This window comes from Chelonoidis abingdonii, chromosome 5, assembly GCF_003597395.2.
Source record: "Chelonoidis abingdonii isolate Lonesome George chromosome 5, CheloAbing_2.0, whole genome shotgun sequence".
Classification (NCBI taxonomy): domain Eukaryota; kingdom Metazoa; phylum Chordata; order Testudines; family Testudinidae; genus Chelonoidis; species Chelonoidis abingdonii.
This window is the reverse complement of record NC_133773.1, coordinates 144,707,446-144,724,219: the sequence shown is the minus strand read 5'-3', so window position 1 is coordinate 144,724,219 and position 16,774 is coordinate 144,707,446. Positions and strand designations below refer to the sequence as shown.

The 16,774-nt window shown below is 49.5% G+C and overlaps 1 protein-coding gene across 1 annotated transcript in view; it reads left to right on the top strand.

Annotated features, from left to right (window-relative positions):
* LOC116814667 (shootin-1-like) overlaps window positions 1-16,774 on the top strand; it is a 47,872-nt gene continuing 31,098 nt past the window's right edge. Inside the window, exons 1-3 of the mRNA XM_032762430.2 lie at window positions 1-160; window positions 8,266-8,315; window positions 12,319-12,379. Of these exons, the coding sequence (XP_032618321.2) occupies window positions 1-160; window positions 8,266-8,315; window positions 12,319-12,379 (271 nt within the window). The remainder of the gene's footprint in view (window positions 161-8,265; window positions 8,316-12,318; window positions 12,380-16,774) is intronic.

The window sequence follows — 16,774 nt, the reverse complement described above, 5'->3', positions numbered from 1 at the left end:
ATGTGGCTGAGGAATGGAATACGCCCAGCAACCTGGGCAGATGGGGAAGGAGACCAATTGACTCACATCAGAGGCAACAGGCAGCACCAGCGTGGAGACACGGCTCTGTCAGCTCGGATCAGAATGGATTGTGCTGACGACAGCATCAGCCAACTGCCAGGTAAGGGCCCCCTGCTTCTGAGTGCATGTGAGAACATGAGCTGCAAACCGCTGAGCAGGTTCTTAGAAAAGGATGAGAGTATTTGTTAATGAGAATACACATGTGCAGTTGCACTTCCAAGTTACAAGGGTGATCTCATGCTCTGGGGCATCAGCTGATCATCAGCTGAGTCAAGGAGAAAGGTCTCCGCTGTGTGCAGCACAATGAGTGGTCTACTGGAAATGTCTCTCTTCCTACGAGACATCTGGCATTGGCCCCTGGCAGATTGGGCTGGCTAATGGTCTGGTCCAGTGTGGGAGCTGCTGGTTGTATGGGGATCTTAACCCCACTGCAGTCTCATTGATGTCAGGCAAAGGGGTGAGGCTGGAGAAGTCTGACCCGTCCATCTAGGTCTGCCTGCATTGCTAAAGTAACTACATCTGTAGAACCAGATAATAAGGACAAATGCAAAGTCCTCTACTTAGGAAGGAACAATCAGTTGCACACATACAAACTGGGCAATGACTGCCTAGGAAGGAGCACTGCAGAAAGGGATCGGGGGGTCATAGTGAATCGCAAGCTAAATATGAGTCAACAGTGTAACACGGTTGCAAAAAAAAGCAAACATCATTCTGGGCTGTGTGAGCAGGAGTGTTGTAAGCAAGGCATGAGAAGTAATTCTTCCGCTCTGCTCTGCCATGCTTAAGTCTCAACTGGAGTGTTGTGTCCAGTTCTGGGCGCCACATCTCTGGACTTTCTCCACATCTTTCCCTGAAAAGAACAACAAAAATGATGAAAGGTCTAGAAAACAGGACCTAGGAGGGAAGATTTTAAAAATTGGGTTTATTTATTCTGGAGAAGACTGAGAGGGGACATGGTAACAGTTTTCAAGTACATAAAAGGTTCTTACAAGGAGGAGGGTGATAAATTGTTCTTCTTAACCTCTGAGGATAGGACAAGAAGCAATGGGCTTAAACTGCAGCAAGGGAGCTTTAGGTTGGACATTAGGAAAAACTTCCTAACTGTCAGGATGGTTAAGCACTGGAATAAATTACCTAGGGAAGCTGTGGAATCTCCATCACTAGAGATGTTTAAGAGCAGGTTGAGGGGAGGGATAGCTCAGTGGTTTGAGCATTGGCCTGCTAAACCCAGGGTTGTGAGCTCCCCCCTTAGAGGGGCCATTTGGGGATTAGTCCTGCTTTGAGCAGGGGGTTGGATTAGATGATCTCCTGAGGTCCCTTCCAACCCTAATAATCTATGATTCTGTCAGGGATGGTCTAGATAATACTTAGCCCAGCTATGAGTGTAGGTGACTGGACTAGATGACCTCTCAAGGTCCCTTCCAGTCCTATGATTCTATGTTATACAACTGTAATGACCTTGCTGGTGTGTGCATACCACTGCCCTCTGCAGGATGGAAGCTGAACTGCTTTCACTGTGTGTCATGGGCCCTATACTGCTAGTAACTAATGGAGATTACCATTTTGCCCAGGTAGTGGGGGGCTTGGTGGATCAGAGCTCTGTCTCTGCTCTTGCTCTGAAGTTTGGCCTGGCTGTGGTATGGAGCCACATGGCAGCCCTGAACACCCTGGGTTTTTTACCCTATAGTCTGAACAGGAGAGCACTGGGAATCCAGCATATCTGGGCTGCCCAGTAATATTCTGAAAGCTGCTTTCCAATTTTTCAGTAACCTTTTTGAAGTGTAGATAACCAGAATGGGACACAGTGTCCCAGTAACGGTCCCACTAATGCCATATACCAAGGCAATGCCACCTCCCGACTCCTACTTGATATTCCTCTGCTCATGCATCCAGCGGTCATGTCCTCCCTCTTAGCTACTCCATGGCACTGGGAGTCCATGTTCCACTGGTCATCTGCCGCAGCCCCTAAGTCCTTTTCAGAATCACTGCAGTCCAGGATACAGTCTCCCATCCTGTAAATGCGACCCATATTCTCTGCTCCTTCACATACGGCCTGGGTGTGCAGTAGTGGCCTATGAATTGCAGCACTTTTCACCTACGCCAGGATGGGTCAGAGTCACTGGGTCTGCTCTTTCTCATAGAGTAGGGGAGAGTGTTTCTGTGAGGGGGGGTCTATCCCTGGGGGCCCCGGCTGCTGCGGTCTCCATTCCAAACCCCACCACCGGCGCCCCAGCTTCCTGCATCGCATCAGTCAGAGATGTTAAGAGATGGAAAAGTCACACTTTGTCTGTCTCCCCCGGACACTCCTCCAGTCCAAGTCAGATTGTTCCCTGCTAAGCCCAGATAGTAACATACATGGAGCCTTCTTTCCTGGGCTCCCAACTGCTTTCATTGGCCAGCATGGCTCCCAGGGCTTTCGCTTCCTTGCACGCCTGTTTGAGCCCTGCGGTCAATCCTCGCAATGAGGAAAGGTGGTGTGGGGAGCTAGCGCGGCTTCCCTCCAGACCTGGGGGTAAAGAGCCGCTCTCTCAGCCTGAGGGAGCGGGGCCAGACCAAGCTTACTCCACCTGCCGGAAGGGGAGGGGTGGAATAGGACGTATAGAGGGCAGGGCCCTTAGCCCAGTCAGAGCAGCACCAGGGAGGGAGGCAGACGCAGACCATTGGCTGCTCCCTTCAGATCCTACTGCTGAGCCAGGGGAGGCCCTGGACCAGGAGAAACCTGACCTGGAGGAAGGACTGGGGCTACCAGGGCTGCCCGCCACCAAGTACCTGGAAGAGCCTGAGGCGGAGGCGGAGCTGGAGCTGCTAGCAGCCGAGTACCCGGAGGAGCTGGAGGAGCCTGAGGTGGAGGGGGAGCTGGAGCTGCTAGCAGCCAAGTACCCAGAGGAGCTGGAGGAGCCTGAGGTGGAGGGGGAGCTGGAGCTGCTAGCAGCCAAGTACCCAGAGGAGCTGGAGGAGCCTGAGGTGGAGGGGGAGCTGGAGCTGCTAGCAGCCGAGTACCCGGAGGAGCTGGAGGAGCCTGAGGTGGAGGGGGAGCTGGAGCTGCTAGCAGCCAAGTACCCAGAGGAGCTGGAGGAGCCTGAGGTGGAGGGGGAGCTGGAGCTGCTAGCAGCCAAGTACCCAGAGGAGCTGGAGGAGCCTGAGGTGGAGGGGGAGCTGGAGCTGCTAGCAGCCAAGTACCCAGAGGAGCTGGAGGAGCCTGAGGTGGAGGGGGAGCTGGAGCTGCTAGCAGCCAAGTACCCAGAGGAGCTGGAGGAGCCTGAGGTGGAGGGGGAGCTGGAGCTGCTAGCAGCCGAGTACCCGGAGGAGCTGGAGGAGCCTGAGGTGGAGGGGGAGCTGGAGCTGCTAGCAGCCAAGTACCCAGAGGAGCTGGAGGAGCCTGAGGTGGAGGGGGAGCTGGAGCTGCTAGCAGCCAAGTACCCAGAGGAGCTGGAGGAGCCTGAGGTGGAGGGGGAGCTGGAGCTGCTAGCAGCCAAGTACCCAGAGGAGCTGGAGGAGCCTGAGGTGGAGGGGGAGCTGGAGCTGCTAGCAGCCAAGTACCCAGAGGAGCTGGAGGAGCCTGAGGTGGAGGGGGAGCTGGAGCTGCTAGCAGCCGAGTACCCGGAGGAGCTGGAGGAGCCTGAGGTGGAGGGGGAGCTGGAGCTGCTAGCAGCCAAGTACCCAGAGGAGCTGGAGGAGCCTGAGGTGGAGGGGGAGCTGGAGCTGCTAGCAGCCAAGTACCCAGAGGAGCTGGAGGAGCCTGAGGTGGAGGGGGAGCTGGAGCTGCTAGCAGCCAAGTACCCAGAGGAGCTGGAGGAGCCTGAGGTGGAGGGGGAGCTGGAGCTGCTAGCAGCCAAGTACCCAGAGGAGCTGGAGGAGCCTGAGGTGGAGGGGGAGCTGGAGCTGCTAGCAGCCAAGTACCCGGAGGAGCTGGAGGAGCCTGAGGTGGAGGGGGAGCTGGAGCTGCTAGCAGCCAAGTACCCAGAGGAGCTGGAGGAGCCTGAGGTGGAGGGGGAGCTGGAGCTGCTAGCAGCCAAGTACCCGGAGGAGCTGGAGGAGCCTGAGGTGGAGGGGGAGCTGGAGCTGCTAGCAGCCAAGTACCCGGAGGAGCTGGAGGAGCCTGAGGTGGAGGGGGAGCTGGAGCTGCTAGCAGCCAAGTACCCGGAGGAGCTGGAGGAGCCTGAGGTGGAGGGGGAGCTGGAGCTGCTAGCAGCCAAGTACCCGGAGGAGCTGGAGGAGCCTGAGGTGGAGGGGGAGCTGGAGCTGCTAGCAGCCGAGTACCCGGAGGAGCTGGAGGAGCCTGAGGTGGAGGGGGAGCTGGAGCTGCCAGCAGCAGATTACCCAGAGGAGCTGGAGGAGCCTGAGGTGGAGGTGGAGGGGGAGCTGGAGCAGCCAGCAGCAGAGTACCTGGAGGAACTGGAGGGACCAGAGGAACTCGGTCAAGGGAGTGGGTAGGAAGGTGCCCAGGGACAGAACTGCACAGTGCAATGAGTCTATTTGGTCAGCATGTTGCAGAGGGACCCCGCTGATCCGGTGGCAGGACCCTCACCCTGCCACTGTCTGGGCCCTGGGCTGGAATGCAGTGGAGTTGGGTGGGTCTACATTCCCCTACCCTGGCCAACCCACCTTAGGTAGCAAAATCTCAGTAGCGCTATAGACTCTTGCCAGCACTCCTCTGCCTAACAGCCGCATAGACCTTTGCCGGCGTCCCTCCCTCCGCTAATTCACTAGTGACAGACACCGGCCAGTAGGACAGTAGCTACCCACCGCCTCCTAGGGCTCGTTGAGCCAACTGACACGGGTCACAGGTGGGTAAAGTGATGCAAAGCCATCGCCAGCCCCAACCACGCCACAGTTCTGAGTCAGACCCCTAAAAACTCATGAGATTGGCTTGGCAGGCTGTCGTGCGTGGGCTCAGGGGGCATGAGGACCAGCCTCAGGGCAGGCTGCTAAGAAGCAGGGAACAAACCCCAAATTGGCTGTGAGTTTTATACTTAGATTTCACTAACCAATTATCAAGTGTAAACTTCTCAGATGTTATAACAGCCTGAATATGGAGTCACAGACAGTCCCTTTGGGTGCTCTGATCTCTCTTGCCACCCAGGTGAGCTGCCCTTGTGACAGATGGTCCCTCACACCAAAGATCACAACAATATCCAGGTTACTCCCACTCCCAAAGGACCAGTCACTTACCTCAGATCAGTTGCACCTTAGATCTGACAATGCTTGTAGCCAATCCTACAATAAACTGTCTAAAGATTAAGTATCAGAGGGGCAGTCGTGTTGGTCTGGATCTGTAAAAGCAGCAAAGAGTCCTGTGGCACCTCATAGACTAACAGATGTATTGGAGTATGAGCTTTCGTGTACCCAGAAGCCTCCTACTCCAAGATGAGCCCAAGAAAGAAACCAACAGAATTCCAGTGGCCATCACATACAGTCCCCAGCTAAAACCCCTCCAATGCATCATCAGTGATCTACAACCCATCCTGGACAACGATCCCACACTTTCACAGGCCTTTGGTGGTGGGCCAGTCCTTGCCCACAGACAACCTGAAGCATATTTTCACCAGTAACTGCACCATAGTAACTCTAACTCAGGAACCAATCCATGCAACAAACCTCAATGCCAACTCTGCCTGCTATTCTAATAATGGAAATATCTTATCTCCTAGAACTAGAACGAACACCAAAGGGTCATTGAGGCCAGCTGCTGCCTTCACTAGCAGGACTAAGTACTGATTTTTGCCCCAGATCCCTAAGTGGCTCCCTCAAGGATTGAGCTCACAACCCTGGTTTAGCAGGCCAATGCTCAAACCACTGAGCTATCCCATCCCCCACATAGCTATGCTGTCACAGGACCTAACCAGATCATTCACACCATCACCAGTTCATTCACCTGCACATCCACCAATATAATATACGCCAGCATATGCCAGCAATGCCCCTCTGCTATGTACATCGACCAAACTGGGCAGTCCCTATTGTGGCAAATTGCTGGTATTGTTCTCTGGGTCTCGTGCTTTCTCTTCTCTGGGGTAGGTTCAGGGCGCTATTGCTTGCCTCTGAACCAGTTCTTAATCACTCCCCTAGTGTCCTTGGAGGAGGGGAGTGGAGAGGGAGGGACCTGGGCCCGCCCTCTACTCCAGGTCCCAACCCAGGGGCCCTGGGGTTGTGGTGAACCACTTGACTAGCGGTTTCTTCCCCTGGGTTACTTCCCTCTCATACCCGTCAGCTTGTGAAGGGCTTCTCGCCTCTCTTCTATACAAGCCTGGTGCCCCTTACCTAGGGTTTCTGTTGGGCTTCCCAATCCACCGCAGCACTCCTCCAAACCTTCTATTTCTCTCTGGACAAACTCTTCTCTTCTGCAATCTGCACTCTGCTCCAATCCAACCTTTCTCCTTCAACTACCACCCCCTGTCTGACTGAAGCAGGGGTTTATATCCCATGACTGGAGTCAGGTGCTCTAACTGAAGTCAGGTGCTCTAATTGGAGTCAGGTGCTCTAATTGGCCACAGCTGTTCTAGTTAATCTAAAGCAAACCTTCCTCCCTTGGCAGGGAATAAGGCCCCCTGCTAACACTCTTATGCTGCCCTCTGGCCATGCTGTATCACACTATGTAAAAGGATAAATGGACACAAATCAGATATTAGGAATGGCAATATACAAAAACCTCTAGGAGAACACTTCAACCTCCCTGGACATACACTAGCAGATTTAAAGGTAGAGATCCTGCAGCAAAAAAACTTCAGGCTCAGACTTCAAAGAGAAACTGCTGAGCTTCAGTTCATCTGCAAATTTGACACCATCAGCTCAGGGTTGAACAAAGACTGTGAATGGCTTGTCAACTACAAAAGCAGTTTCTTCTCCCCTGGTGTTCACACCTCAACTGCTAGAAGAGGGCCTCATCCTCCCTGATTGAACTAACCTTGTTATCTCTCGCCTGATTCTTCCTTGCATATTTATACCTTCCTCTGGAAATTTCCACTACATGCATCCGATGAAGTGCATATTCACCCACGAAAGCTCATGCTCCAATACATTTGTTAGTCTATAAGGTGCCACAGGATTCTTTGCTGCTGTCTAAAGATTAATTAAGTAGGAAAAGGAAATTAGAGTTATTTACAAGGTTAAAGCAGGTAAACACAGATACACACATGAGTTCCGATCTTAAGTTTCAAAAAGTCATAGAAGTTTCTATAATAAGCAAGCTCTGTGTGTCTTTTAGGGCTAACTCAGGCCAAGAACTGGGGATCTTTTGCTTATGCCTAGTAATCCTTGCTCCTCAGAGTCCAAGCAGCACGAAAGATACAGTTCCTCCTTGTCAGGGCTTTTTATTCCTTCCCCGCTTCTGCTTACAGCTGCAAATTCAGCTTTTGGGAGGAATTCATTTGCACTTCTCCTCTTCGTGGGGTGGAGAGCAAACAACAAACTCTTTTATCCCCTGATATTCTACAATAGCTCATCTGGCGTAGATGGGCCTCCTTTGAGGGACAGGAGACAACACCTCCTGTTGGCCCCTAGTATTTCATGCTCATTAATGGTCCTTTCCCATCTGGTGATTCGCAGTTACAGAGCAAACACTTAAATGTCACCTTATCACATGGGATATGGGTATTGTAAATGAGATTAATGCAGGCAGCAATTGACAAGCAGTCCATAAAGTCTGTATACCAAACACATTCTTATCATTCCAATACCTATCTGAACAACACTAACACACAGCTGAGCCAGATTGGTTTCCAGCTACACCAGTGTTCAGTTGAGACCTAGGGTTCTTGGCATGACATGGCTTGGCTTAAAAATCAAGAGACGTTTTTAAAAAACAATGAATGGTGGAGTCTCACATCCTCACATGACTCCAGGAGCTGGGGCTTGAAGGGGAATACTAATTCACATGAGACTTGTGGTACAATCGCAGGAGTTGGTAATACTGTGGTATAAATGCATAAAGCTACCAGTGGTGGCTGCTTTTCTGGAGCAGATGACTTAGTCCCGGGATACGGCCCTAAAAGGCACAAGGCACTCTCGACTCCCATAGATGTCGAGGTATTTGAGGGTGCTGGGTCCCTCCCGGGGGGTTGGAACACACATGGGGACCCTTCAGCTGAAGGCACTGCAGGCATGTAAGTGTGATGACCCACAGCTTGAATGCTGAGCGCTTCTGCAAAGGTTTCATGCTTCTTGCTGACTGTCGTAACTTCCTGCTCTGCTTTCTGTTCCCTGCAGCTATCCCGGAGTCTGACAGCGAGTCCTCTGAGGATGAAGAAGTGGCTACGGTACAGAGTGGTTTTCTGTTTTGTTTTTATTCCCCAAGCAGGGATTTCCCTACACCCCTCCTGAATTTCCCCAACTCCTCTCCCCGCAGTTTTATGAACTAGTTACATGCAGTGTTGCCAATTTAGTGATTGTTTGGACATTTAAATTAAAATTGAAACATTAATACACACTTTAAAAGCATATAAAGTGTATGATAAAATACGTGTATCTAAAAAAGTATCATAGATTTGAAAAGTATGAACATAGACTAGCTTCCTAATACAGCTGTTGTTTTTTATGACAATGTCAGTGCATTCATTTCAGTGATGTTGGCCAACCTAATAATTTCAAATGATGATTTCTAAGCAAAGTGTAAATGAGCTCTCCCTGACAGCTAGAGATGAGCTGGGGGCTGGGGGGAAAGGCTTCAGGACCAGATTGTATTTACATTCATACCTAATCTACCTAGGTATCCAGCAAACAGAGCTGTGTTGCCCAAGTGAGAGATTTTGGCTGGGGTTGGGTTACAGATCACTTGAATGCGGGGGGTAATGAAATGTTGTTGTTCTTACTGTATGAGTAAAGGGCTGTAGAACTGTACTTAGCCTGTGCTGATTGAGGGCATCAAGAGAGAGGGTGGGGACAGGAGTTTTGCTTGATGGTCTGCCTGAGTCACAAGTACTGTTTGAACTGCCCCTCTCCACTGTTTAAGGACAGAGCTGATTAGGCTCCATAGAGAATCTTTTGTTCTGTTAAGTGACCACTACACTGAAATCACTGATAATCAGGTCTAAGTGCTTAGACCTGCTGTGGGACAGTGTTTCTGTGGAAGAGACGGCCCAGACTGCACTAGCAACGAGGTTCCCCCACTGAGAGCTCAGCTGAAATCACTGAGAGCTGGGTGAAAGCTCAAGAGACCAACTCGCAGAGGTCACAGTGGCAGCTGGCAGCAGAAGATGGCGGTACAGGGTCATTGGCAACAGAGCGATGGAGTGAACGGTGGCACAATGAACAGTGGCCAGAGTGAACAGTGAGCAGCTGGAGGAATGAGCAAGGTGCCTTCTTGCCCCCCACCTGGGAGGTGAACTCATGTGAAAACACCTCTGAACTCTGAGTCTCCACTGACCAAGGACAACACCAGTGAGTGTTAATGAGGCTGTTAAGAATGCTGGAGACACAATACAGTTCATGCCAACAAACATGGCTGTGGCATCCTACTTTCTACTTAAGCAAGAGATACCACACTACACAAACTGGAGGCCAACGTTAAGTGCTGTGACAGACCCAAATCAGTGGGGTACAGGAGTCTGGTAGAGGGCAGATATATTGGTCACGGGGTGAGTAGTTTTCTGTTCCCTGAGTGACCAGAGGAGGGGCTGCACTGGAGTAATCAGGAACCTGCTAGAACCAATTAAGGCAGACAGGCTGATTAGAACACCTGCAGCCAATCAAGGCAGGCTAATCAGGGCACCTGGGTTTAAAAATATTAAGTCATTGTGTATGTTATCTTGATGTCAGTGGTAGGCCAGTAGATGCATTTCTAGATGTTCAAGTTATAGACACATCGGCTGCATCTGTGACAACCCACATCTTAGAAGAGTTAAATGCTTGTTAATTGGACCCCAAACAGATGGCTGCTTGTGCATTTGATGGAGCTGCAAACTTCTCTGGAAGACATGGTGGAGTACAAGCTTTGCTCAGAGAAAAGTGTGTAACCTAATCTCTCCTATACACACTGCAGAGGCCATCTACTCCAACTAGCGCTAGTACGAGCTGCAGACTCTTCAAAAGACATTTAAAAAGCTAAATTTAATGTCTTCATTATATTCTTTTTTTCAGCAAGAGTCTCCAAAAAGACTGAATATCTTGGAAAATATAGAAGATACACTGGGACTGAAGTGAAGCATAGCATTGCACCGGCTAACCCAGGCAAGCGGGGGAAGCTGGGAGAGAAGAGAGAGAGACCCAGGGCTCTGGGTCTTGGGGGTCCCCCAGGGGAAAGTTGGGGTGACTCGGGGGGCATACTAGGACGCCCCATAGTCCTAGTTGGTGGTAGCGAGAATATCCAAGCTGGTAGTGAGCTTGGGGGAGTTTCAGGTAAGCCCCCAGATTTTGGACTCAAAAGTCCAGGTTTGGGAGAGGTGGCTATTACTACAGTAGTAGACCTTTGTCCAGCAATAGAAGCTACATTTGGATGAATTAGAGAGCTATCCATTGAAAAAGTACTGGAAGAAGCAAAGACTTCAGTCAAGAAGTTGACTAATGAAGGCATTTATATTGAATCCGTAAGTGAAAAGGACAAGAAGTGTTTCTTAAGACAACTGAAAAAGTAAACAGCTTGATTCTTAAAAATCTACAACTGTGACTTCTACATTCTACACAACCTCTACATAGCTTTTACAGATCCCTGTCCTATAAAACACCAACAGTTGAGTGGAGTGAGGCACTACCAGCAACAGGGCTGCCATGTGTTCAGGACAGAATAGAGAATTTGAACACAGAGTGGAATACAGGGGCGGCTCCAGGCACCAGCAAGCCAAGCGCGTGCCTGGGGCAGCAAGCCACGGGGGGCACTCTGCCGGTCGCCGTGAGGGCAGCAGGCAGATTGCCTTCGGTGGCATGCCTGAGGAGGGTCTGCTGGTCCTGCGGCTTCGGCGGATCTCTTGCAGGTGTGCCGCCGAATCCGCGGGACAGGGGACCTCCCGCAGGCAAGCCGCCGAAGGCAGCCTACTTGCCATGCTTGGGGCTGCAAAATACCTAGAGCCGCCCCAGTGGAATATCATACAATGAATGAATTAATGAAGACTTGACTTCAGCTTCTTTTTTATCATCACTAGCGTCTTGACGCGACCTTTATGCTCTGTTTCCTGGGATGAGAGAAGTAGGAATTCATCTCTTGTTACTCCCAGTCACGGCAGCTACAGCTGAGCGGTCTTTTACCTCCTTGAATAGAATTGTGTGTTCTGAAAGAAGTCGCCTTCTCCCTGATCACGTGAATGAACTAACGAGCATATCAATTGAAGGAATGGAGGTACTGGACACACAAGAAACCACCAGAGATGAACGCATTGCATTCAAGAAGTTCATTAACAGACTTGTGCAAAATTATAAGAAGAAACCAAGAAGGATGTAGCTGTCATGCTCCATAGAAAGCTTGAGTAGCCACCGTTAATTTGTGTGAGGATTTTAAAACTTGAGTTAAATCTAATAAAATGGTCATGAAACATTTTTCAGATTTTACTACGGTGCCATCTAGCCCCCTTTCACCCTCATGGTCTCACCCCTCATTGGCTCTGACCCCCCTCCTGTAAATTCAAACACCCTCTCCTCCTAATTTCAGTTCCTGGGGAAAGCACTGTCCCTAAATCCACACGTTGGGCAGAGTTCACAAAGTGCTGGGCAAAGTGTCATCAGCCCCTGCCTTTGCATTGCATGGCGGAATGCAGGGGCCATCTCTTGCTGGGTGTTCGTACGGAGCCTGGCACAAAGGGCATAATCTCTCTGGGCATAACCATTCTTGCATGGAGAGACTTATTATTTCATCAGAGTCTACATCTTCCTCAGAGGCCCCCCTTCCACTCAAAGCCCTCCACCAGTGCAAACGGATCAGGACCAAAATAACTAACCAAGCCTGGCCCAGAGATGGTAGAGCCAAGGGGACCAATTATGGGGCAATAGTCCCTCTCTCATGGCCCTGTGCTATGGGGGGCATTGGGCGAAACACAAAACCAACATCCTGATCAGTCATGGTCAGTGAAAATGACCAAGCTCCAGAGCAGCAAGTAGCCCACTAGTCTTGACCAAATCCTAACTCGGGTGACTAACTTTCCTTCCTCAAATCCCCTGCAGTTTGAATACAGGATCCCTTGCTTCCTGTTGCAAACCGTGGCCAGGTGTTAAACAAAGGTGCCATACACCACCCCAGAGGTGGCTGCTTCTGAGTGGTGGGTGAAGTGGTTTGGGATCCTTCGGGACAAAAGGTGCTGTGTACATGAAATGTTGTCTCCTTGCTTCTGCCTGCAGCATGAGACCCTCCTCCAGGAGAGGGATGAAGCTAAAGAGAAGCTGTCTGAGTTTGAGCAAGGTGAGTCCTGTTCCTTGGCCTCCCTCTTCTTCCTCTCCTTTCCCCCTAAAATTCCCAGGAGAGAGACATGGACATTTATGAGGTGTGTAGTCTCCAGGGTCATTAAAGATCGCAGGATATGGAGGCTGGGAAGTAGATAGCAGAGCCTGGTCTCCCAAAGCTAACCCCCCCCCTGTGCAGGCAATAAGGCAGCATGCTGGGAGCCAGGAGACGTGGGTTCTCTCCCTAGCTCTGCCACTGACCAGCTGGGTGGCCTTTAGACAAGTCATATCCCCTAGCTGTGCATTAGCTTTCCCCAGCTATGTATCTGTACCACACCCAGCAGAAAAGGGCTCTGAACTCAGCCAGGACACGGGAGATTCTAACCCCTATGTTGTCCAGACCTGTTCCTCTCATCCGGCAGCCTGGGATGAGCAAAATCCTGGTCTGGTGAATCCATTTTTTCTGTGTACCAGACAAGCTGTGGATTAAAGCCACGGGGTGCACTGGCTGCCTAGTGCATCTGACCTGAGGATGACCATGAAATCTGGCTTCCTGCCTGCAGTTCCTTGTGACCACCGGGAGACACCTGGAAAAAGAGACTGTTTGCCTGGGTGGCTGAGCTGTTCCATTCCTCCTGCAGCTCAGTGTCATGACTCATGTTTATTACAGCAGTGCCACCAGGTCAACCCTTTGTGCCAGGCACTGCACAAACACTCTGGTATCAAGGGCCCTGCCCCGTAGAGCTGGAAGTCCCAGGATACATCTACACCAGTGCTGGAGCTGTAATTTCCAGCTCAGGCAGACATATGGGCACCAGCTTTTTTCAAGCTCGTATGCTAAAAATAGCAGCGGAATGAGCAGAGGGACACACGAACTGCCCAAGTACAGACCTAGGGTTTCAGATGGGATCATAGTTGGGTGGTTTACCCGTCCCACCACTCAGGCCACCCCAGCTATGTGGCTATTTTTAGCACTGTAACTCAGTCAGAGCTAGCCTGGGTACGTCTGCTCAAGCTGAAGAGGATACCCCTGGCTTCAGTGTGTAGACATATGTTAATAGACCAGACAGATAGCTTCCTCCCACCCTGTCCTTTGGAAGTAATGCATGGCCCACTCAATGCACTGTGCAGCTACAGAATCGGGGGCCCTCCTGCATCACAGGGAGGGGAGGGGCCCAACTGCTGAGTTGCGAACACATGCTCCGCTGTTGCACAGACAAGTGACCTCGGGGTGTTAGGAGGAGTACCCTGCCCAGATACATGGGACCTGTGCTGCTCCATCACCCCCCTTCGCTATCCTGGGATGGTGCGTTGCACAATACTGAGTGCCCCCAATGGCTTTCCAACCTTGCCCACCTTTGCCTTGATTCATAGATTCATAGATTCTAGGACTGGAAGGGACCTCAAGAGGTCATGAAGTCCAGTCCCCTGCCCTCATGGCAGGACCAAATACTGTCTAGACCATCCGTGATAGACATTTCTCTAACCTACTCTTAAATATCTCCAGAGATGGAGATTCCACAACCTCCCTAGGCCATTTATTCCAGTGTTTAACTACCCTGACAGTTAGGAACTTTTTCCTAATGTCCAACCTAAATCTCCCTTGCTGCAGTTTAAGCCCATTGCTTCTTGTTCTATCATTAGGGACTATGGGGAACAACTTTTCTCCCTCCTCCTGATGACACCCTTTTAGATACCTGAAAAACTGCTATCATGTCCCTCTCAGTCTTCTCTTTTCCAAACTAAATAAACCCATTCTTTCAGCCTTCCTTCATAGGTCATGTTTCAAAGACTTTAATCATTCTTGTTGCTCTTCTCTGGCTCTCTCCAATTTCTCCATATCTTTCCTGAATGTGTGCCCAGAACTGGACACAACACTCCAGTTGAGGCTACCCAGCGCAGAGTAGGCGGAAGAATGACTTCTCGTGTCTTGTTAACACACACCTGTTAATGCAGCCCAGAATCATGTTTGCTTTTTTTGCAAAGCATCACACTGTTGACTCATATTTGTCTTGTGGTCCACTATGACCCTAGATCTCTTTCTGCCCTACTCCTTCCTAGACAGTCTCTTTCCCATTCTGTATGTGTGAAACTGATTGTTCTTCCTAAGTGGAGCACTTGCATTTGTCTTTATTGAACTTCATCCTGTTTACCTCAGACATTTCTCCATTTGTCCAGGTCATTTTTGAATTTTGACCCTGTCCTCCAAAGCAGTTGCAATCCCTCCCAGTTTGGTATCATCTGCAACTTAATAAGCGTACTTTCTATGCCAACATCTAAGTCGTTGATGAGATATTGACAGAGCAGGTCCCAAAACAGACCCTGTGGAACCCCACTTGTTATACCTTTCCGCAGGATTGGGAGCCATTAATACACTCTCTGAGTACGGTTATCCAGCCAGTTATGCACCACCTTTATAGTAGCCCATCTAATTGTTATTTGCCTAGTTTATCGATAAGGGATGCATGCGAGACCATATCAAATGCCTTACTAAAGTCTAGGTATAGCACATCCACCACTTCTCCCTTATCACAAGACTCGTTATCCATCAAAGAAAGCTATCAGATTGGTTTGACATGTTTGTTCTTTACAAATCCATGCTGGCTATTCCTATCACCTTACCACCTTCCAAGTGTTTGCAGATGATTTCTTAATTACTTAATTACTCCATTATCTTCCCGGAAAAGTTAAACTAACTGGTCTGTAGTTTCCTGGGTTGTTTTTATTTCCCTTTTTATAGATGGGCACTATATTTGCCCTTTTCCAGTCTTCTGGATCTCTCCGTCTCCCATGACTTTCCAAAGATATAGCTAGAGGCTCAGATACCTCCTCTATTAACTCTTTGAGTATTCTAGGATGCTGTCATAGTTTCCTTCCAGATTGAACCTTAGAGTTCAGAAAATGAGATACTAGCATGAATCCTCTAAGCTTAATTACCAGCTTAGATTGATAGCACTGCACCACCCAAAAATATAGTGTTTTGGGACACTCTGATCTCCCCAACCTATCCCTGGGGACCCCAAGACCCAAATTTCTGGTTCTTAAAACCAGGAGAATAAACCATTTCCTCCTCCTTTCCCCTCCCAGACTTTCCTCCTGGGCTACCTGAGAGACTACTGATCCAAACTCTTTAAATCACAATCACAGAGAAGCATGTCCTTCCTTCCCAAAGAAGCAACAGATTCAAGGAAACAGAGAGAAGATTCCACTCTCCTCCTCCCGTCTCCACCACCAGTCCTGGTGAGTTTAAACCCAATCCCTGGGATTAAACAGGAAACAAGGAAAAAATCAATCAGGTTCTCTTATAAAATCTTTTTAAAAGAGAAAAGTAAAGAATTATCTCTGTAACTTCAAGATGTAATATTACAGGTCCTATAGCTTACAGACACTAGAGAGAAACTTTTCCCCCAGTACCAATACAAATCAAAATATCCCAGCAACTACACGTATAAAAGTTAACCAGCCAGATCCACATTTCAGATAGAGAAAACAATCAAAAAGACTAAAACCGCCTGTTCTTACTATATTTGAACAGAAACTTAGAGCCTGTAGTAATATCTGGTCTCTCTCAGACCCCCAAGAGAAGAAACACAACGGACAAAGAACACACACAAAAGCTTCCCTCCCACCCAGATTTAAAGAGTATCTTGTCTCCTGATTGGTCTCTGGTCAGGTGTTCCAGTTCCCTGCTTGTAACCCTTTACAGGAAAAGAGACATTAACCCTTAACCATCTGTTTATGACAGATGCATTTATCAGGCCCTGGTGACTTGCAGGCATCTAACTTTCTAAGTATTTTAACTTGCTCTTTTTTATTTTATCTTCTAAATCTACCCCTTCCCATAAGCATTCACTACGTTAGAAATTCCTTCAGACTTCTCAGTGAAGACCGAACAAAGAAGTCTTGAGCATCTCTGCCATTTCCAAGTTTCCTGTTTCGTTTCTACCCTTCTTCAACTGAGCGCTGCCTCCCTTGGTCTTCCTCTTGCTTCTAATGTATTGATAAAAAGTCTTCTTGTTTCCCTTTATTCCCATAGCTAGTTTGAGCTCATTTTGTGCTTTTGCCTTTCTAATCTTGCCCCTGCATTCCTGTGTTATTTGCCTATATTCATCCTTTGTAATCTGACCTAGTTTCCACCTCCCGCACCCTCTTCTTGAATAACCACGAGCTGCAGATGGGTCCTCTCCTGGGCAGCTGAGGGAAAGTTCAGCCCAGCACCCATCCCCTCTTCACCGGGTGAGCTTTTTGTTTGTCCCTCCTGCCGGCAACACTCGGCTTTATTTTATTTTATGTTTTTTGTTCTGCCAGCGGCCCGTCCCCGCTTGTGTCCCAATATTTTCTTCCTCTCATCTGGTCACCCTAGGAGCGTATGGATATCAACCATCTTTATTTTAAAGGAGAAAACATCCCTGGT